A 21,398-nucleotide genomic window follows, 5' to 3' on the forward strand; every position below is an offset into this window, starting at 1 on the left:
CAGTGGTCCCAGCCCTGCTCTTCTGTGGTTATAGTTGTACCCATTTGTCACAATACTATGTGAGATTAATAGTAATAATGTGTCCACAGCCATTTCTCAGCAGTAACTTTGAAGTACAGAAGTTTAGTTTCCACTTTCATTAAGAGTCTGAAAACATAATTGACATGTCTGTTAGTTGAGATGGATGGACATTTAGAACCACTTACTGGGTTCTTGACTCAAGAAATGCCATTAACTTGAATAGTCATTTAAGAGTGAAGACTGGCAGTGATTCTGTTCAATACATCTGGATTCTTAGTTTCCTAGGTTGGAGAATTTAATCTACAGCAGCATTTGCTTCCAGAGTTATTATAAATTTAAAAACTGTGTTTTATTGATTTATAGGTCACTCCTCGTGGTCCATTTCTGGGCACCATGGGCTCCACAGTGTGTACAGATGAACGATGTCATGGCAGAGTTAGCCAAAGAACACCCTCATGTTTCATTTGTGAAGGTACCATATATATTAAGTCTTATTTTTTTTTATTATTAATTTCTGATTCATGAGGTAGACTAGATTTTATAATGTAAAGGAAGAAGCTGTGAAATTTCAAATACTTGAACTTTGTATTGCATTCTGTTGTATTTACATTAAGTTATTCTGACAGATCAGTTAATGTTGCATTTCTCACATAGTATCAAAAGCCCTATACATTGGCAAAGGATAGAAATGTTTGACAGCAAAAGCAGACCAGATAATTCACTGGATAATTTTAGTTTCATAGTAGCTAATTAAGACTTTGTTGAGAAAATATCTATGCTGTGGAAAATGGTCCTAGAAAGTATGTGTATGAACAGGTGGCTGGGGGGGTCAGTAGGAACTCACTGCTATCTCTGCCCCTTCCTCTCTATACTGAGCCCCTGGTTTTATTCAAGTCTTGGTTCCTACATTCCTGTTGTCTTTTGAGATGGTGGACTTGAGGAAGTTGATGGCTTTGCTGGAGGTCAGCAGACTTGTTTTTATACATGTAATCTTAGTCATTCAGGACTAATACTGGTTTAGGTTTAAGAAAAAAGTGAAATATATATTGAGAATAATGGATTATTGGGAAAGGAGCTATACTCTGTATTCTTAGAGTTTATTTATTTACTTTGAGACAGGGTCTCACAGCACAGACTGGCCTTAACATGTTAGTTTTCTTGCTTCCCAACTTCTGGGATCAGCATCTTGTGCCTCTGTGCTCCAACGCTGAATCTTTAGGATTTAAAACAAAGCCCAAAACCTTGTTTTTTGGTTGTGAGCTTAGCCTTTAACAGCTGAGCCATCTCTCCAGCCCCAAAACCTTGTTTTTATAACTATAAATTGTGAGTTCAAAATGTATGCTGACGAATATACCCATATTTGAAATTAGAAATTATATGAAGTGCTGGTGTCTGTAGGTCAGAATTCTGGTATCTAATTCCTTAATTCCTTTTCATGGTAAGTGATTACATTTTCTGATAACATATGTATAGACAGCATTTGTGTGCTTTGAATTGGTATTGTATTCTGATTGCTCAAAATGCCAAGCAGTATAGCAAGATGGATATTAAGAAGGTTCACTCCATGTCTTCCCTGCCAACCCTTGGTCCTTCCCCATAAGTAACCAGCTGTATTAATTTTGTATGAATTCTCTCAGTGTTTCTTTATGCAGATAGAACAAATATGAATACAATAGTTAGCTTTTTAAAACTTAAGGGCTTACTTAAAATTCTGATGAAGTGCGTAATGTAACCTTAGAAGGTAACCCTAAAATGTCCAATATAAATAATAGAAGGGGCATTAAAACTGCATGTTTGGTCAGTGATAAAAGATAATGACTACAAGTGAAATGAATGATTAAACGCTTCAATCATAGAATTAGTCAAGATGATGGTAATTGTTCCATGTCTGCTTTCATACGTATAATGTTACTGGTTTAGGTAACACACTGTTCTCACCTGCCATCTGAATGATTCATTTAAAGTGACTATAGAATTGCTTCTCACATTGGTACCAGACTTGGCAGTGAGATTTTGAGTTGTTCAAGTGCTTAAGTGTCACAGCGAGCCAAGAGTTGGAGGTGTGTGGTACTGCTGGATTGTCAGGGATACCTGAGCCTGACTGCACCTGCTGTTTAAGGGGATGGCAGCAGTACTTTTGTTAATTAGGACTTCTGGAAATTTCTGGAATAAGGCTAATAATGTTCTCTCCATCAGTGTCTTTTTATCTTTTCTTTGAGTGTATGTATATGTTTTTGTTTTTCAAGACAGGGTTTTTCTGTGTTGTCCTGGAACTCACTCTATAGACCAGACTGGTCTTGAACTTAGAGATCTGCTGGGAATAAAGTTGTGTGCCACCACTGCCCAGCTATCTTTTCTTTTTGATTTGGGAGTCTCATTATGTTGCCTAGGCTGGTCTTAAACTCTTATACTCAAGCCAGCCTCTTGTAGCTGGAACCTCAAGGATGTCCTACTACTTTATTTTGTTTGCTTTTTTGACTTGTGAAATGAAGTGATCTATTGTTTGGTGATAGATTCACAGTCATTTAAATAAGTGATCCATTTTTAAATCAATTTTTTGTTGGCATACACAATAAATGAATTATTGTTATTATTATTATTATTTGAAACAGGGCCTTAAATATCTTAGGCTGGCTTGGAACTTAACTATGTAGCATGGATGATTTGAGATTTTGATCCTTCTGCCCTGTCTCATGAGTGATGGGATTGTAGTGGGCTGGGGTATAATGACACAAGCATAAATTTTATAGTTCAACTTCATTTTTGAGCTGTACCATTTCTCTATATCTGAGCAGAAGTTTAGCCAGGTTTGTCCAGAGACAATGACTGGGACCTGGAGATATACATAGTAAACGGATTTGTTACAGGAATCGGCTCACCGTACTGCAGAGCATTATAAGCCTCTTCAAGATGGAGAAGCAGGGGTAGTTGTATTATTTCATCTGTAGTAGCCCCACATCGGGTGCTAATCTGTAGTAACCCATCTAAGTGGGGCTTTAGTCAGATCCAGTCGGATCCAGCCACCTTGCCTGGTTTGTACCTGAGAGGAGTGTGGATTGAGAAATGGCAGGTTAAGATGTTAAAGAAAGGACAGAGGCACAGGATAGAATTAGGAGGGCAATCCAGTGAATACTGAATGCCCCAAGTTTATTCTTCAGCATTTTTAAATACCCCAACCAAAATGGCAAAAAGACTTTATCATGACACAAGGAAGAAACATACTTCCTTAATTCTCCAAACATTTGGTAACAATGCCTTATACTAAATTTCTCATTATCTGTTCTTGAGGGTTAACAGTAACCACACCTCAGACCAAGTCTCTTGTTATTTAGATAAAACATTCACAACTAAGACCAAACATCCTATAGTAGCCACACCTTAGACCTTTATTTCTTAGGACTTCAACCTTGGAAAAGTAAGGATAGTTTTGAACTCTCTGACCTTAAGCCAAGGTGAATTGAAGCCATTTTTATGGAGCCTGACAGGTAGTGCTGTGCAATTTGTGCCAAAAGCATGAGAACCAAGGAACTAACTGATAATGTAAAAATCTTGAGCTTCAGGGGTGGGAGTTCAAAGGCTCAATAACATGGGGTTCTTATTCCGGGGGAGGAGATGGGTGTTTCAGCCTAAGAAGAGAATGTGTACTCAACCTTTGTTGTTTTTGTTCTGTTGAGGCCTTACCCTTTTGGGTGCTACTCTCACATTTTGAGGACAGGTGAGTCTTCCTTACTCAGTCTGTCTCTCAGGTGAAGCACCTTTGTAGGCATGCACATAAATGATGATGTACTGGTTATCAGGTCTATTCATCTAGTTTGTAGAAGAGCTCCTGGTATGGAGCTGCCTGTTCATGGTGTAGAGCTCTTTTACATGCAGGCCATTTAAAAATATTTTCTATTTTCATTACTAAGACCATTATACTAGATTAGAACCAGATTTTCAGAGAATTTTGAGTGCTGCAAAGATTTTATTCTCTGGTTCTGGAGATTGTACCCAGGGTTACCTGCATGCTAGACAAGTCCTGGGAGCCTCTACCCCAGCTCTACAAAGGCTGTCAGATGGTACTAATGTTTTGGAGAACTGTTTTGGCTTTAGTGGAAATCCTGTGCCCTCTTCTGTGTGTTTGTCTGTTCCCATGGCCTCTGTGAGGAAGAGCTAGCCTTCTAGAAGCTGGTTTGAGGGGAGGCACTTGTAGTGATCCTCAGGCAGGAATGGCAGCAGGGATCTAGTTAACTAACACATGTAGGTTATGTGTTAGCATGTTGTCTGTTCTGGTCCAAAGACATGTGTCCTCTTAATATTGTTTAGGTGTACTGGAGGTAAGGTCTCTCTGTGAGCGTCACTCAGCTCTTCAGAAGGTAAAAGAGAAGAGTGAGCTGCTGGGTGACATTGTGGGTTTGCTTTTGAAAGCCCAGCTTTCACCAGCAGTATTGGTCTGAGTACGGAACTGTGCCTAAGAAAGAATAGCACACACGTTTCTATCTGTAGTCTGTTCTAAATGTTTGGGTCAGGCTGCTTTCTCTTTCTGCCCTTTTATCACATGAGAGGACAACTGTTGCTACTTGAAGATTTAAAACCTTATCATTAAGTACATTTGAAAGCTGGAAACAATTAAAAGCATTATTGCAAAAAGCACAAAAAGTATCCTCATAAAGACTGTGGAAAGATGAGTTAGTGAGGCACCATGAGACTGTGCAGGCTGTACAGTGCCTCTACAGGTCAGGCGTCATTCCAGCACAAGTAGCCTGACTGGGAACAACAAGGGTAAAAATCACATTTCAAGCCCAGTGGAAATCTTTCACTCTTGGAGAAATTCAGTATATATATTTTAAACATATTTAACAGTGTAATTTATCAATAAATTTTATTTCCTATAGGTATAATGTGAGTATAGGTTTTTATTGGTTTCAAAAAGTTTATATTAAATTGACAGTCCTATGAGAGAAAAATATGGTTTTTCCTCAAAGTATATTTATAAAGACCTACGTAAATAGCTTATAGTAATTGTGTTCTAATTATCTAGAAATTGTGTTTCTAAATCTTTTTGAAACCCTTGTGCCAGATACCACATCATACCTTATTTGATGAGGGGCCCCAAGGAAATGATCAGACCAAATACAGTCATCTTAGTCAAAATGAGTTTATATGTTTGAATAGAATGGAGAGCAAGCAACCAAGCAGGCTGTTTTCTTAGTGTCCAGCAGCCATGCAGGGGTTAAAAGTAAAATTTATCAGACATCAATAGTTTATTGAAGAAATACTCCTTTTTGCTTCATAATTTGCAGAAAGCTGCAACTGTCAGTCATGATGTACTGCCTCTTGAAATTAGTCAATAGAGCAAACAGCAAGAATTGCTGTGGGCAGAAAATAAGCACTGTAATCATGACATAACTGGGGTCAGTGATTTATGGATTTCAATATAGTAGTAGCTGCATATGATTGAAAATTTACTAGGTCACTAGTGCACCAAAAATTTTATTCACAGCCTCCAGGCATCTTTTGAAATGTGCAACAAAATAAAAACCTCTGAACCTGTTTTGACACTGCAGACTCCGTGGATGACATGCCAGCCCAGTGAGTCTCATTTAAATGTAAATGTGTCATAAACTTTTGTCCTATAGTCTTAAAATACCATGGACTTGAAGGGACAGTGCATGTGAAACTGATTTACATAGCAAAGTAGAGAAAAGACCAGTAATAATGAAGCTTGGGTTCTTTTATTTTAAAGCTGGAAGCCGAAGCTGTTCCTGAAGTATCTGAAAAATATGAAATTAGTTCTGTCCCCACCTTCCTGTTCTTCAAGGTAAGGATGTGAGAGGCACCAGAGATGATGGTCCATCCAAGTGGTTCCAGGGACTGTATGTTTTGATTCTTCTATCCTCTCCTGATCTCGTTGGTGGCTCCTAGCCTTGTACCTTTTTCTGGTACTCTCTCTTTTTGCACTGATGAGGAACCATGCTTCTTGCTTGCCATGGGTAGTGGTCAGCCTACAGCTAGAACTGGAGCCTCCTGGCCAGAATCCAGACTTTTCCTGCAGACTTAGTACTCCCTGGTCCAGGTTTGAAGTGGGTTATTGAGGGCATATGCCTGGATGTGAGGAGACATCTGGTTGGTTCTAGTTGATTAATGACTCCTTGGGAAGCAAGTGCAAATCTTTGCTTCGGGGCACCAATAGGTATTACCTCAGCTCTCCAAAACTTCATTTGTGTTCAGTAAGTCCATTCAAGCTGGTCTTATTCTGAGATGTTAGTGCTTACCTAACATGCTCCAAAATGAGTGTATTTCTAAGTGAGAAGCAAGCAGTATAAGCAATTGCTAATCAGATACTCTCCCTTTAGTAACAACAGGGATGCCTTTATAAGTTGGATAGAGCTATGTATTTACTATAATCTTGTTGGAGTCTAAAATATAGGTAATGGTGAAGGAATGCCACCTTATTCTAAATGATGTTTCAAACTTCAGAATTCTCAGAGAGTCGACCGGTTAGATGGTGCACATGCCCCAGAATTGACCAAAAAAGTCCAGCGACACGTGTCTAGCGGATCCTTTCCTCCTAGTGCTAATGAACATCTTAAAGAAGATCTCAACCTTCGCCTGAAAAAGTTGACTCACGCTGCCCCCTGCATGCTGTTCATGAAGGGAACACCTCAAGAACCACGCTGTGGTAAGAAGCTGATTCTGATGATGGAAACAGAAGGTCCCTGTCTGAGTTGGTGCTGTGGATGTGTGTGGAGTTAGGCAGGTTACATTTCTGGGTGTCATAAAGTCAGTGTTAGCTGTTATTATGTACTATATACTTGGAGGACATGGGATCTTCTCTGGAAGTCACCAAATTCAGGCTTTCTGTGTTTCATATCTGAGATCTCGGCTACGAAGGTAACTTGTTACCTGGTGGCAGAGCTGGGAGGGATTAGGCTTCAGCTGCCATATTGCTATCTCTCTTAATGAGTCTTTAGCCTGTGTAAAGTTTTTTGTTTTTTTAAAGATGTGTGTGTGTGTGTGTGTGTGTGTGTGTGAGAGAGAGAGAGAGAGAGAGAGAGAGAGAGAGAGAGAGAGAGAGAGAGAAAATGAGAGAATGTGAGCGAGTGAGCACATAGTGTATAGGCCAAAAGAGGCCAGAAGAGGGTATTGGATTCTGAAGAGCTGCAAGTAGAGATGGTTGTGAGCTACCCAACATGGTGCTGAGAATGAAACTTGGGTCCTTTATAAAGACAACAAGCACTCTTAACCTCTGGGTCATCTTCCCCAGCCATTTTTAGATAATTATTTGTCTGTTGGTCTGTCTGTGTGAATGTATGTATGTGTATGCCACAGGAAATCATTGGATATTCTTAGTCAGTTTCTACCTGTTCCTATAAGGCAAAGTGTCTGGAACCTGCTAGGCTGTCAAGTCCCAGTCATAGTTCTGCCTCCATCCTCTAGGAGCTGGGGTCACAATTGTTAACTGGACACTTGGCTTGTTAGGTACATGCTGGGGCACACCTCCAGTCCTGATGGCTGTGCAGCATGCTCTCTGAGCTCCTGAGCTTCTCTATTCTGTGCAGTTTTTCTTTGAACAGTTTTCTTCCTTGACAGTCTCATCATCTTTTTGTTTAGATGTAGTAATTTCATTAGGGCCTGGGCCTGCCCTATGTGTCTTCTTGCTTGCCCTCTTGTGCTTAAATGATGGCATTTTTTTTTACCCACTGCTGTCACTTCTGGTTGATAGCTGTTAGTAGATTGAAGATCACTGATTCTTGGCTTATAGTCACATGTACTTTCTGTACATGATTGTGCTTGTAATTTTACCCTTAAATAAGTTTTGTAATTATTTGACCCCTTTGGTATTGAGCTTATGTTGTTTTCTTTTTACTGTGCCTACTACAACATTATTATACTGCATAATTGAGTTTTTAATGCCTTTTGATGATTCTGTTGAGACTAAGGATATTTGTTTCAACAGCACTGGAGGGGATTTATTAACATAGGCTACAGTAAAGTTGGATATGCTATTGATAGGATTACTGAGTGTCCAGCATGATCAGAAAGGGCCATGCTGCCATTCTAAGCATGTTCAGGTTACACTTCTCTGTGGTTGGGAGGCAGTCTACTTCTAGCAGTAAAGCATCCTGCTGAGTTCTGTCAAAAAGATGAAGAAGTGATCCCTTTCTTTCCTGGTTCTGCCTGGAAGATTTCACAGTTAAGCAATGACTTGAAACAGGCAGCCTTCACAGTGCTCTCTTGTTACCTTATTTTTAATGGAGGTTGGAACTGTTGCCCTCTGTAGTGCTCAATGTAGTCTAGTTAGGAGCTACACAATGTGTGCAAACTTGTATGGCAGGCTGTACATACAAACCCAGAGTCAATTCAATACCCTGTTCTTTTTTTCTTTTCTTTTCTTTGTTTTTCTTTTTCTTTTCTTCTTCAGGTTTTTCAAGCCATGGTTTCTCTGTGTAGTTCTGGCCATGCTGGTACTCACTTTGTAGACCAGGCTGGCCTTGAACTTACAGAGATCCCCACTGCTTCTGCCTCTCGAGTGTTGGGATTAAACACATGTGCTACCATGCCCGGCTCCCTGTTCTTTTTTTTTAAACCTAACAGTAGCATTCTCTTTTCTAATAACCTAGTGAAATTGGCAGGAGGCTGGAAAGTGTTACTAGGCAGCAGAAAAGGGGGTTTGTGTCACTTGTGTTTCAGCCTTGCCAGTGAAGGTGGCCCTGCTGGGTACAAGTCAGGTACCACCTTGGCTTTCAACTGCTCTGCAGGGTGCTGGGGTGGGGTTAGTTTTGGAAGGCCTTTCTGTACAGTGGTTGCCTAATTCTTCAAACATAATAGTGGTAAACATAGAAATAGTCATTTTAAAAAAAGTTAACTTTTAAGTTAGAATACATTATACTGTGATACCATCTTTCACCCTCCCTCACACAATCTCAAGCCCCTTCCGGTTCCAGCTGGTTCTCTTCCCTTTGTTAGTTCCCTGCTGCTTTCATGTTGCTATTGCCTATACTTCATCCCCCTCTCTCCCACCCACTTAGAGCTCCTCCTTCCCGTGCAAGCATGTGCATGTGTATTCTCTCTCTCTCTCTCTCTCTCTCTCTCTCTCTCTCTCTCTCTCTCTCTCTCTCTCTCTCAGGGGCATGTATCCATGCACACATAAAATTTCAAATCTAGTTTCTGCACACAAGAGAAAATGTGTTACTTGTCTTTATGAATTTGCCTTGCCTTATCTAGAAATAGTCTTTTAGTTCACTAAACTGATCTTGAGTTTTTATGTTGTGACATTCAGACTACAAATAGAATAAAAAGAAAATTTAAATGTTCTAGAGCAATCTGAAAACAAGATTTTATAGACAATTAAATAATGAAAGAAAAAAAAGAGATTATTAGATGCATAAGGCTTTAAACTGCAGTTTCTTCTGTTCGGATGTCATCTTTGTAACTTTTCTAACAGTTCTAGTAGGTTCCTTTTTCCCGATAATTTGGTTTCTTGTTATATGTCCTCTTTCTTAGCACATAGTGCAAACAGATTATTGAAGGGTACATAATAAAGTGTCATTGTTGGGTCAGCTGGAAAGCCTTTGTGTGGGGACCACCGGCACCCCCTCTCTGGTGTTTGTTAGCGCCAGTGTTATTTACTCTCTTCACCTGTCATCTGTCTTTGGGAAATATCCGTGGCTTCACTTTTGGTTTTGCTTTCCAAGCCTGCTTAGTGTAGAACTGTTAGTGCTCCTTATTGACAGTCCAGTGAAGAATGTAGGCTAGCCCCTTCATGAAAACATAGTCTCTGTGAGCTCAAGAGGTTCCTCTCATGGAGCACAGTTGCTTTTTAGAGCACTCTGCCATTAATACTGCTTTGCCCTTGGTTCAACATCTGTTGTGGAGTAGAGCTACACTTGCATTTGAATCAGTGGCCCTGACCTTGCTTTGTGTTACCCAGAACAACTTGAATGACATTTACACTGTATATCCAGGAAAGAGGGAATGCTCTTTTCAGAGCCTGTTTGTCCTAGATCTGGTACAGGCCATAGGCCACAGCCCCCCTTCTGCTTTACTTAGGCTCCATCTGCAGAATTTATGGTGATTTACAAGCTGGTATAGAGAGGTTCTCAGGACAAAGACGTGAGTTTCCCCTCTTGTGGCTCCTCATGAGGATAGGAAGAGAGCTTGCTTACCTTTGAAGAGGTTTCCTGAAGTACTGAGGTCCTTCAGTGGAGTAATGAGGGGGACTTTCGTAGCTACTGCAGCTAAAGCTGGTAGGTGTTTCGCTGTGGGAGCTTCAGTAGTGAGAGTCAGATGCAAGGCACAAGTGCAGAAATACTCTTAAGGGTCTGTTTTAGGTAGTTATTAAATGTGGCAGTTAGGCTTATTACTCATGTCATGAGTGGAAATGACTGCAGATAGAAATGGTGATTTTGTGGTAAATGAGATTTTTTTTTTTTAAACTTTTAAGTGCTTCTATTTCATGCATTCATTTTTCTTCAGGAGTGTATAAATATTTTGTTATTAGAATAAAGCCTTATTACTACTTTATCCTTAAGCATAACATTTCCAATGTGCCACTTTAACCCTTAAAAATGAAACCCTACCAATCAATCTTTCTAGTCTGCATGTAATTGCCTAAAGCCAAAATAAAGCCTTTTCTCAGCCAGTTACAGTAGAAACGAGCTAATATATTGGGAACAGAATAACCATCAGCAGTCAGCCGTTAGCTGTTTACTAATGAACTCCCAGATGAGTGAAAACATTCAGAAACAGTGTTTGACTTCGGGCTGTGCATGAACACCACACTTGAGTTGTAGGAAATGCAGCTTATGTGCTGCACGCTCACCCTAGTGCTTCATCTCAACAAACAGCAGAGCCAGGAAGTGTCTGGGGCTCAGCTGTAGAGCCATGTTTTTAATAGTAAATTCACTTTGGGATGACGTCAGGTAAAACCATTGCAGTTAATCTTATGCTGGATTTTATTTGAAAATAATTGCTCATGTGAGAAAATCCTAGAGGAATTTTTAATTGGAAGAATAGGTTATGTTCCAGTTTTAAAGAGTATGTTTCAAAGAATGGCGAAGTGAGAAAGAGGAAGGAGCTTCAGACTTGGAGATGTAATTGGTAAGAATTAGCGTCTGGAAAGAAAAGTATCCTTTTTTTCAGCCTGGCACTTCTGATTCCCTTGCATCGTGCTCAGAGGTGAAGATGAGAAGCACCTGCAGAAGTGTGTGTATGAGCTTACTAGAGTGTTAGTAAGGACTACACTTGGGTCTCACTGTGCTCAAGCAGTGGTTAAAATAGCTGTCCTAGGTGTCCTGGTCAGTCCCTTGTTGGAGAGGGAGGCGGCCATAGAAGGCTTTATCCCATGTCAGGGTGGAGCCTTGCCAGGCTGTCAGGGTTCTGCTCTTAGACCAGTGCTGTGTCTCCAGTTAAAGAACAGCTCTGACAAATACTGACTCCACTCAGTGTTAACATAACACTGCAGTTATGTTAACGTATGTGTTAAATTCTTGCTGTGTGAGGCTCTAGGTCACATGAGGGGTTTAGCATTTGTTGTTCTTTTATACTGTGCAGTTATGCTGATTCAGTCACTGCAGCTGAGGTGGGCATTTCTGTCCCTTGAACACTGGTATGTGAGATGCTGAATTCTCTTATTTCCTTGTTCTATTGCAGGTTTCAGCAGGCAGATGGTGGAAATCCTTCACAAACACAATATTCAGTTCAGCAGTTTTGATATCTTCTCAGATGAGGAAGTTCGACAGGGGCTCAAAACATACTCTAATTGGCCCACCTATCCTCAGCTCTATGTTTCTGGAGAGCTCATAGGAGGACTTGACATAGTTAAGGTTAGATTCTTTATGAGCATACATTTTTTAAGGTGTTGTAGTAAATTAAAACTATATACTTCTTATTGCACCTAAGGTTTTGCTAATGAGACCACAGTATTTCTGATAGGCATTTGTCACTATTGCACATTGGGGTGGTCAAGGTGGTTTATGTTGTAATGTTCTTCTTTCAGGAGCTGGAAGCATCAGAAGAGCTAGATACAGTTTGTCCCAAAGCTCCCAAGTTAGAGGAGAGGTAAGTACTAGGAAGCTACCTGCAGTGTGTCCTGAGTATAACAGTTTATAAATCCTGTTACCACATTGTTCTTTCTGAGTAGACACCAAGCATTTGGTGTTTGCCTGTTGAGGTCATGGTGATTCCTCAGCACCTAGTCTTGGAAACTTGGGATGCTCTGATCTGAACTGGAGATGTTTTAGCTCTGTTTAGTGACTATGGAGAGTATATTTGCTATTGCAGAAATACCACATTTAGTGGGTCTAAGGCCCTATTTGGTTCCAACTTTTTCATGTAAGCATAGCACCCCTGTGTTTCTGTGTGCAGCTAAAGTGCTGTGTTCTATCCTTGAGTGTGGTAAGAGTTAAATAGGAAAAGCTAAGGTTTTGAGTGGCTTCTTTAAGCCTCAGTACAAAACTGAGGCAGACTCTGGAGCTATGAGATCATCCTTTTCATGAGGGATCACAGTCTGCTTCAGAAGTCTTGATATAGAGGGACTTTAGAAAGGGACTGTTGCAATAAGTAAGAGTTTATTAATTCACATTTTATATTAATAATGAAAAGGAATTATCTTTAAATGTATTAGCCCATCAACTCTTAGTTGGAGCTTGAGTTTGTAATTTCTTTGGTATTTCACATTTTGAAAATTTCAACAAATATTTAATAAAAAAACACCATCTGTACTTAATTCAAGTGCTCCTTAGGCACAGAATTCCATGTATGTCATGCTGGCCCAGTGCCACTGGTCTGTACCCTTTCCTTATGATGAGAAGGTGGTGGTGTTTGTGGACACCACATGGTTCCCCTTTTCACTCTTTATTGTGGCCCATGTTGTCCTTGCCCTCTGAGTCTGTGCTGTTTCTGAAGTGGTTCTGCATTTCATATCCCTGGCTTGGCTGGGTACTGTGCTTTCTTTCCTCTCTGGACCATTGTTGCTGTTGTCTTCATCAGATCTTCTTTCTTAAAGTGATGCTTCTAGCTCTCCTGTGCCTCAGGCATGCACAGATACTGGCTAGAGCTGTAGAGAAAGCAGTGTTTGATATATTTGGGAGAGTAATTTGAAGGGCTCCTATCTAGCAAAATGACATGTATTCTGACAGTAGAGTGACCTGTGGTGCATGAACGTAGGTGGTTAGCTCATTTGCTGAGTGGGCTGGGCTAGGTTTGTGTCCTCCTGAGGAAATGGAAGTATAAGTGTCATGGCCTGTGTGATCTGTTTACTAGACCAGCATCAGTTTTATTCTACTAGGAAATTCGGACCCATAGTGCTTCCACAACATGAGAGGAATGAAGAGAAAGTGATGTGACCCATTGTCTCTATATTAATTTTTCCCTAAAGATTTGTGAATAAACTTTGTTCCATATTTGGGTAATTAACATTCCTGATAGCAAGTTAGAGCGTGGCATATAAAATATGAACTATCAAGTTAAAACAAGAACTGTAATTTTCAGCATTTAGTGGTAGATGGAGGGCTAAGATTCACCTTCTTACCTTTTTGGCCAGCAACCCTGCTCTGGGCTGAGGAGCATTATGCAGCATGATGGGAAAATGCTCACTGATACATCTTGGGAACTTTTAGATGGCTCAATATATAGCCCCCGCCCCCCAATTGAATAACACCTTACTGAATTGGTTATTATTATTTTTTTTAGTACTACAAGTTGATGGACTTAAATTGCAACTTGAAGGAACATTCGTTGCCTTAAAAAGCCATATTATGTTTTACAGTGGCTCAGGGAGAGAATGAAATAAAGGAAAGTGTCAGTGCTTTTGCTTGTTTAATACCACTCAAAGCTGTGAGCTGTCATCCTGCTATCCCTCAAATATGCCTGCTACTCATGAAGCAGAGCAGAAGTGGTGTTTAATAATTGAGCTGAGCCATTTTATATCAATTTTCTCTCTTCAGGCTCAAAGTGCTGACCAATAAAGCTTCTGTGATGCTCTTTATGAAAGGAAACAAACAGGTAAGGAACTCAAAAATGGTTTTATTTGTAATTTCTTTTGATGTTAACATGTGCAGCAAGGGGACAGTTAAGCCTTTTTTTCTAGTTTAGCTAATGAAGCTGTAGTGGTATCAGGAAGTTATCCTGGCCTTAATTGGTGCTTATGGAGATCAAACAAAGTAATCTCCATTTTGCCTGACTTTATCATCAGTGCCTCAGCAGGGTGCATTGCTGTCTGCTGCCAAACTTTGTCAGCCGAAGTGGTCAACACTGTGAGTGAGCACTTAGCTGTTCTTTAGTTGCTGTCCCAGTACCCTTTGTTTGAGAGTGTGGACTGTGGGCAAATGTACTTCCCTGGTAGTCCTGACATTTTTGGTTTTAGGTCCTCATTTCCTCGGAGTGGGAAATAAACCCTGACAGTGCTCTGTGGTATCTCGTTGATGAGTGAGTAAAACTACCACAGTTCTCATTTATAGTACGATGGGGTGGTTCTTGTACTTTGATAAAAGTACATACCGAATTTTCATTAGTTTGATAGGTCCCCTTGCATTCAGTAATGGGAGAAAAGCTAATTCTTATCTGAGTTGGGATTAGGTTGGTAGTTTCGAAAAGATAGCCCTGTCATTTCTCTTGCATTTTACATTTTTAACAGTTGAGTTTCAGCTGTTTAGCTTCAGGCAGGCAAAGCTATGCAGTTTGCTTCCCTCAAGATAAGGAGACTAAATCTCAGAAGGGTGAGGAAGCTGCCTAGGTTCTGGATAAGCCACTTTGGTCAGGTGATGCCACAGAGGCCTTTGCCTCCCTCTTTGTCTTTTTGTGAATGGACCTAATGATGCCATTGGACTTTTTTAACATCAGGTTGCTGTAAGGGTTGCTGTGATATCAACAGAGTGGAGCCCATTAGTTAAAACAACTAACTAGTTAACGTAACTAGTGTGGTGGAAGTAATAGGAAGACACTAATTTTAGCTATTGTTACCTCGGTGTTAGGACATAGACTGTGACTGGGACAGCATGCTTATTAAAAATAAACATTATCTTAATAACTTGTAATGATGAAGCAGCACTCTTTTGCTCCATTATTTTGAAAGCAGACTGTGATTCTCCACATTTCTTGTGGTTGTCCAGGAAGAATTCACATTTCTTGGAAATGGTATTCTGAGAGATTTTAATATGTGTATTGTCAGACTTCTTTCCCAAGATAGCTGGGGCTTGGGGGATCTGTGGCCTGATATAAAGCATAGGATTTCACTTCAAATGAGCTGGTGCCACAGTGCAAAGATATGTTTAAAAGGTGTGACTAAAGGTCTGTAGCAATGTGAAAACAGTTATTTTAGTTATTGCCTCTGACTTGATTATGTCCTATTCCTTTGTATAAAACAAGGAAAGAGTCAGGCGACTCTTTCAATTAGGGACATTTGTGACCATAAGAATTTTAAGCTGCTACATGTCCCACATCTTAGGAGGTCTGTAGGTTGTTTGGGATGATGTCAGCCTGGTGAGTACTTCAAAGGGAATGGGAGCTGGGGAAACACAGTGGCTGGGGTGCCGATTTGAGCATTTGCTGTAGCCACACTTACTGGGTTTGTGAAAGATTGTACAGTGTACTTTTTTTTATATGTATAATTTAGGAAGCAAAATGTGGATTCAGCAAACAAATTCTGGAAATCCTGAATAGTACTGGGTATGTAAATCTTTTCTTCAAATAATACACACACACACACACACACACACACACACACATACATATAATGCTAGTTTGTCAGTTCTGCCACTGATACTTTATAGTTTTAATGTCAAAGCCTATTTGCATAGTATTTATTTATTGACATGTGTTGTCTATTTTTTTATAGTTTTTTTTTTTTTTATGCTTTAACTTAGACCAAAATCTTCTGGCCCTTGTTTTCATCATACACAAGGAGATGCTAATATTTCCTAACTGTTATTTAGAAGCCTATATTTTCAGGCTCAGTGATTATGTGTGTACTACTCTTGTAGAAGATGAGAGTTGGGTCCCAAGCACCCACACTAGGCATCTCACAACTGCCTACAACTCAGGTCTTAGGTGTGGTTGTGAGGTCCTGGCCTCATTTGCCTGGAATAGGGTGAGCTGTTAAGTCTCTGCTCCAGTGGTGAGCTGCTGGGATGGCACTAGGTGGGGATTCCTCATTTGAGTTTTGTGGTAAAAACCAACCCACCTGTGTGGAGAACATATTTAACACATGTTCTTTTCGATTTTCAAATGTTTTGTTTATTTCCCATTTCGTGGTTGCTTCTTTTCAAATTGTAATATGTATTCTGAGCTTACTTTGAGTAGATAGCCTGTTCTCTGAAGTTGTAGATCTGCAGCAGGATTGAAGACACTTAAACAGCACAGTCTGAATATATATAACCTTTACAAAATGGCTTTTTTTTACAGGGGGCAAGCAAGATAGCTTAGAGAGTAAAAGGTGCTTGTTCCCAAGACTGATGAACTGAACTTTATCCCTGGGACCCAAATAATAGAGGGAGAGAACTGACTCCTACAAGTTGTCCCCTGATGTTCACACAATTGCCTTGACCTTCCATTGTCCCCATAAGTACATAAGAGAATTTTGGCAGCTCCCGCTGTAGCTAGTTTTGTCCATCAAAAGACTAGTAATTTAGTCTTGGAATGACAATCCTGATGATAAAGTCATTCCCATTACTTTATAGTAAGCTTTCTATTACAAGTTTTGTTAGCAGGGAATGCTTTTCTTGACCATATTAAAAACACTAGGTGGCTTTTAGGTTTTTTTGTTTAAAATGAACACCTGTTAAAACTACTTCTCCATTTCAGGGTTGAATATGAAACTTTCGATATACTGGAGGATGAAGAAGTAAGTTCTGGGTTTTTGTTTCATCCCATGTTTTAGCTTTAGTCATAGGGTTTGGTGGAAAGATTTCAGGATTCCTGTTGTTCTTTTAGGTGCGGCAGGGATTAAAAACGTTCTCGAACTGGCCAACCTACCCTCAGCTGTATGTGAGAGGGGAGCTTGTAGGAGGATTGGATATTGTTAAGGTAAGGGCTTTTTATTGCTCTTCCCAAGAACTGAGAAATCTGACATGTTTAAGCATCCAACTTTAGTGTTGTCTGGCTCCTGTTTTCTCCAGCCTCATCAGCATCCTCTGTGTATATGTCTTAGTCCTGCTTATGAATATGTCATGCTTATTCCTGCTCTGAGCTGTTTTCAAATCCATCGAATGCTGCCAGTTGCCAGTGAGAGCTAAACTCTGTAGCTAAATGTTCAGATGAACTCAGGACCCTGCTGTGCTAACTGCATCACAGCTTCCTTCTATGTTCTTGCTTACCAACCATCTTTACCTGATTCCTCCAACTTAGAGATTTTCTTGCATCATCCATAATTAAATCTTTTTTTCCTCTGTCCTTCAGGTTCATCTTCCTTGTAAATGTGTACATTCTTCCTGCCAGAAATATCTCTCTGTCCCAAAATTCTTATGCTCCTTCAATTTTTGTTATTGTAATTATTTCTCTGGGCCATCTCCTTTTCCCTTAACCTATTTCAGGCACAAGAGTGAGGATGAGGACTAGGAGACTGAGGCAAAAGTCTCCTGGCCCCTATGCCATAGTGACTGCAGGTCACCTCTGCCAAGTGACATGACTTTGTTAGCTGTTAAGAGTGTGATTTTGTTTAAAGTGGTACTGTATGTTGCATTCGTCTTATTTTTCTGTTGAGCCAAGGTCTCATTCTGTAGTCCAGGCTGTCTTTGAGCTCCTTCTATAGACTAGGCTGGCCTTGAGCAGTCTTTCTGTCTGTTTTCCTAGTGCTTAGGTTACAGGTATGAGTCACCACTGCTGGCCTTATTTTATATCTTGTTGAATCCTTCCTGATGCTCTGTTTGTCTTAGGAACTTGGTAAATGGTTACTAGACAGTTAAAATACTTGTTTCTTCTTGTGCTAGTAGGTGGCCTCATCTAGTAACTGTATGCATTACTCGTGTTGGTTAATGTAAACTTAAAGGAAAGAAGTAGCTTTGGTAGCCCCATCTCATCCTACTGCCTTGGCTAGCGTGTTAAGGAGGAGATATGGGTGACTCAGCTGACAGTGGGGGCAGCTTCTCCTCAAGGGCTGGAGACTGCCCTTAGCCTTCTGATTGTTTGGGGGAAAGTTTCTCTGAATTTCAAGTGGAAAACAATTTTTTTTTTTTAAAAAAATAATAGTTATACATTATAAAAGAAAGGCTTTAAAACCAGGTGTCACAATGTAAAAAAAACTGAATATCTGGACCAGCCAACATGTCTATGGAATCAGGGCCCCAGGCAGCTGCAGGACTGCTCTGTCTTGATGTTGCAGGGCTGCTTTGTTTCCTGCCAAATGCAGAGTTTGATGGCTCTTTGAAAATAAGGTAAGGGAGGGGTGGGGGGAAGAAAGGAAAGATGACAGAGGTGAAGTTTTCCTAATAAATGGTCTCATTTCTGGAAGAAAAGAAAACACTAGCTTTTAAATAGCTTTGAAGCAGCAAGGTAAGTGTACATTTGTTACTTTAATATCTAGGTGCATACACATCAAACATAGGTAGATATCTTAGTAAGATAGAATGTGTCTTTAGATCCCAGATACTTTTAAGTCTGTGCCTTAGCCATAGGGTCTTGGGAGACCAGGAAGTAGCTTTAAACTTTTGGGGTACTGTATAACTTTATGATCTTTGCTCAGAACATGTACATTTTCAAGTTGATGTTACTGCTCCTGTTTTTTTCTTACAGGTTTGTGGAGCTGTCACTTTGTGTTTCCTACAGAGTGCTTTTTTTTTCATCTGTTTATTAGTACACATTCCACATGTTAATTCTGATTGGCCTCTGTAAGAACTTTGTTACTTTTTTGTTGACTGAGTCAGTAACTCAGTGACTTGTTCAATCAGTCTGGTGTCCTGGAAAAGGCTGCTGTTGACAGACACTAGATGAACTGAGGAGTGCTTAGACTTGGGGCTCTTGGTTGAGTGATTTAAAATGCCTAGCAAAGATGGCTGAACTGTTTGCTATCAGTATAAAGCTCACAGGGAAAGATTCTTACTATGTAGAGTTCATCTGCTTCTCACCATAGCTTAGGTATAAACCTGGAGATCAGAAAAATGGATCGTGGTACAGCAGGATGTTGGCTTGTGTGCAGGGAAGAGAGAATCTCAGAAGATTGGATGCTTCTTAAGGCCACCTGATCTGTTATGTGCCTGAACTATGGCTAGCTTGGCTTAGTGGTTTTGTGCTCACTGATCTTTTAACTTTGTAGCCTGAGATTGTTTGCCCGCTCTCTCATCTGTGGTCTCTAGATGTGCATATTTAACCACTGAAGATAATGTACACATACACTGTTACAAAAATTTTTTTTTAGTCTGTTGTGCATATGAACTGAGGATGTTCTTGCTGATGTGTTGTCAGGGAGGGAAGCGAATTGAGAAGAGGGAGAATGAAAACTCTGTTCAGATTGACTTGTTAACCTTTGGGTTAACAAACTTTGGGGAATCTGATGTTGGTCGATTTATTGCCATCATATTTAAACTCAATATTATTTGGAAAAAACTTTCCTGGTGAAATAAAATCCCCAGTGCACAAGATAGCATAATTACTTTGAAACTCAAGTACATGTCATGTCTTCCAAGAAGATGGGTTCTAGAGATAGGCTGCCTGTACTAGCTTAAGGGCCTAAGGAAGGATCTGGCCTAGTCTTGATGATACAGATATCTTTGAGGTCATTTGGGCTATTAGCAACCTCTGGTTCTGGTTGTGGGAACTTGAGGGAGCCCCTGGCTATACAGATGATGTAAGGGCCATTTAAACTGAGGTGTGTCCAGTCTTGGTTGTGGGAGCTTGAAAGGCCTGGCCCAACAGATATCGCCAATCACCAGGCTGTAATCACCTCTGATTTGAAGCTTTCCAGATGGAAGAACAGGTTTTATATCTCTTAGATGGAAAAGAGGACTCTGTATGCATAACATTTCTAGTTTCCTTGAAGATCTGTGGGTGCAAGGACCTTCAAGCTCTTAACAATGTACCAGTGTTTTCCTTATTATTTTCCAAACAACACAGCATAACAACATTCACATTATAACTTGGAGACCAAGTTCAGCATGCAAGTGGTGTGGGTTGTATCTTGTACACATTTTCTGTAAGGACTGTCCTTGGTCTGTAATGAACCCCCAGTCAGCCTCCATGAATACAAAAAAAGATGACTGTATTTAGCTTTAAAATAAATTCTAATGTACAGGTTATGTTCAGTTGCATTTGTGCAGAGAAAGAGGATAGAAGAGGAAGACTTGAACTCAGGGCCTTGGCATGTAAGCCAGTGCTCTACTTCTGTACCTTGTATTCTGTTTTATGGTGTAAGAATGTTGGCATGTTGAAAGCTTGCAGGTTTAGATCAGTAGATATCCATTTTGTGTCAGAAATAGGTAAAAGTTCATGATTGTACACTCACACATACCTGCTTTTTGTTTTTTTTGTTTTTTGTTTTTTTTATTTTTAGGAACTGAAAGACAACGGTGAATTGCTGCCTATATTGAAAGGAGAAAATTAGTTAATGTTAAGCATGGTGTCCAAGGACTGCAAGAAGTATTTGATTACAGTGGAACAGTTGATGATTTGGTCCTGAGAAGTGGACTAGGAGTAGAAATGTGTCTCACCCAGCTATGCTCTGTGCATTTCACACAGCTGTGCTGAAGAAACGTATGTTACATTTTCCATGAAACATAGAAGGCAATAAACTCTTCAGATTCAGCTAAAAATGATTGTGTAGAATGTGTTTTTGCAGTGATATTTATGTGTAGAATGTGTATTTGTAACATAGAATCTCTATCACTAATTTCTTTAAATCTCTCTCTTAACACATGGGCTTCTTGTAGCGATTAGGAAAGGCCATCAGGAAACGAAGGCTGTCAAAAGCAGTGAGTGTGCAGTAGAGCTTAGAGGATTGTACCAGTCCAATGGCTCCCCTCACTGGCCAGAGAGCTTTTCACAGCCTAGGAAAATGCAATCAAAAGGCTTCTCCTGCTGACAGTGATGTTTATCCAGACCTTCTTCAGAAAGCCAGAACACCTTTGTTCCAGCATCCATTAGAGGGAGCAGCCTTCAGTCTTAAGTGGTTACAAGTTATTTTGATTGTTTCAATGAATATACTAATTATGCCTTCCAGTAGGTAGAGCATATTCCAAGAGCCATGAAAAACTTCAATATATTGTTTCCCATCCTGATTTTACATACATGACACTTGTCCACTTGTCCCATTATGCTTTGCTGGCATAAGCCTTACTTAGGATTTCTGAATTCACAGCTCTGGGATCTGGGTATTTGCTGCTTATGGGATGTCCTTAAATGATCTTTGCCTGCTGACCTGGGCTGGGAGCACTGTCTGTAGGAAGGAAAGGGGTGTGTCCAGCAGTTGG

General features: G+C 40.1%; 1 protein-coding gene across 1 annotated transcript in view; it reads left to right on the plus strand.

Annotated features, from left to right (window-relative positions):
- The window catches only part of Glrx3 (glutaredoxin 3), a 29,341-nt gene extending 8,597 nt beyond the window's left edge, over positions 1-20,744 (plus strand). The window contains exons 2-11 of the mRNA XM_051193237.1: positions 385-493; positions 5,747-5,821; positions 6,481-6,682; positions 11,656-11,828; positions 12,002-12,063; positions 13,950-14,007; positions 15,617-15,669; positions 16,804-16,843; positions 16,933-17,025; positions 20,483-20,744. Of these exons, the coding sequence (XP_051049194.1) occupies positions 385-493; positions 5,747-5,821; positions 6,481-6,682; positions 11,656-11,828; positions 12,002-12,063; positions 13,950-14,007; positions 15,617-15,669; positions 16,804-16,843; positions 16,933-17,025; positions 20,483-20,533 (916 nt within the window). The 3' untranslated portion in view covers positions 20,534-20,744. The remainder of the gene's footprint in view (positions 1-384; positions 494-5,746; positions 5,822-6,480; positions 6,683-11,655; positions 11,829-12,001; positions 12,064-13,949; positions 14,008-15,616; positions 15,670-16,803; positions 16,844-16,932; positions 17,026-20,482) is intronic.
- The last annotated feature ends 654 nt before the right edge of the window (positions 20,745-21,398 follow it).

This window comes from Phodopus roborovskii, unplaced genomic scaffold (genome assembly GCF_943737965.1).
Source record: "Phodopus roborovskii unplaced genomic scaffold, PHOROB, whole genome shotgun sequence".
NCBI classification, from domain to species: domain Eukaryota; kingdom Metazoa; phylum Chordata; class Mammalia; order Rodentia; family Cricetidae; genus Phodopus; species Phodopus roborovskii.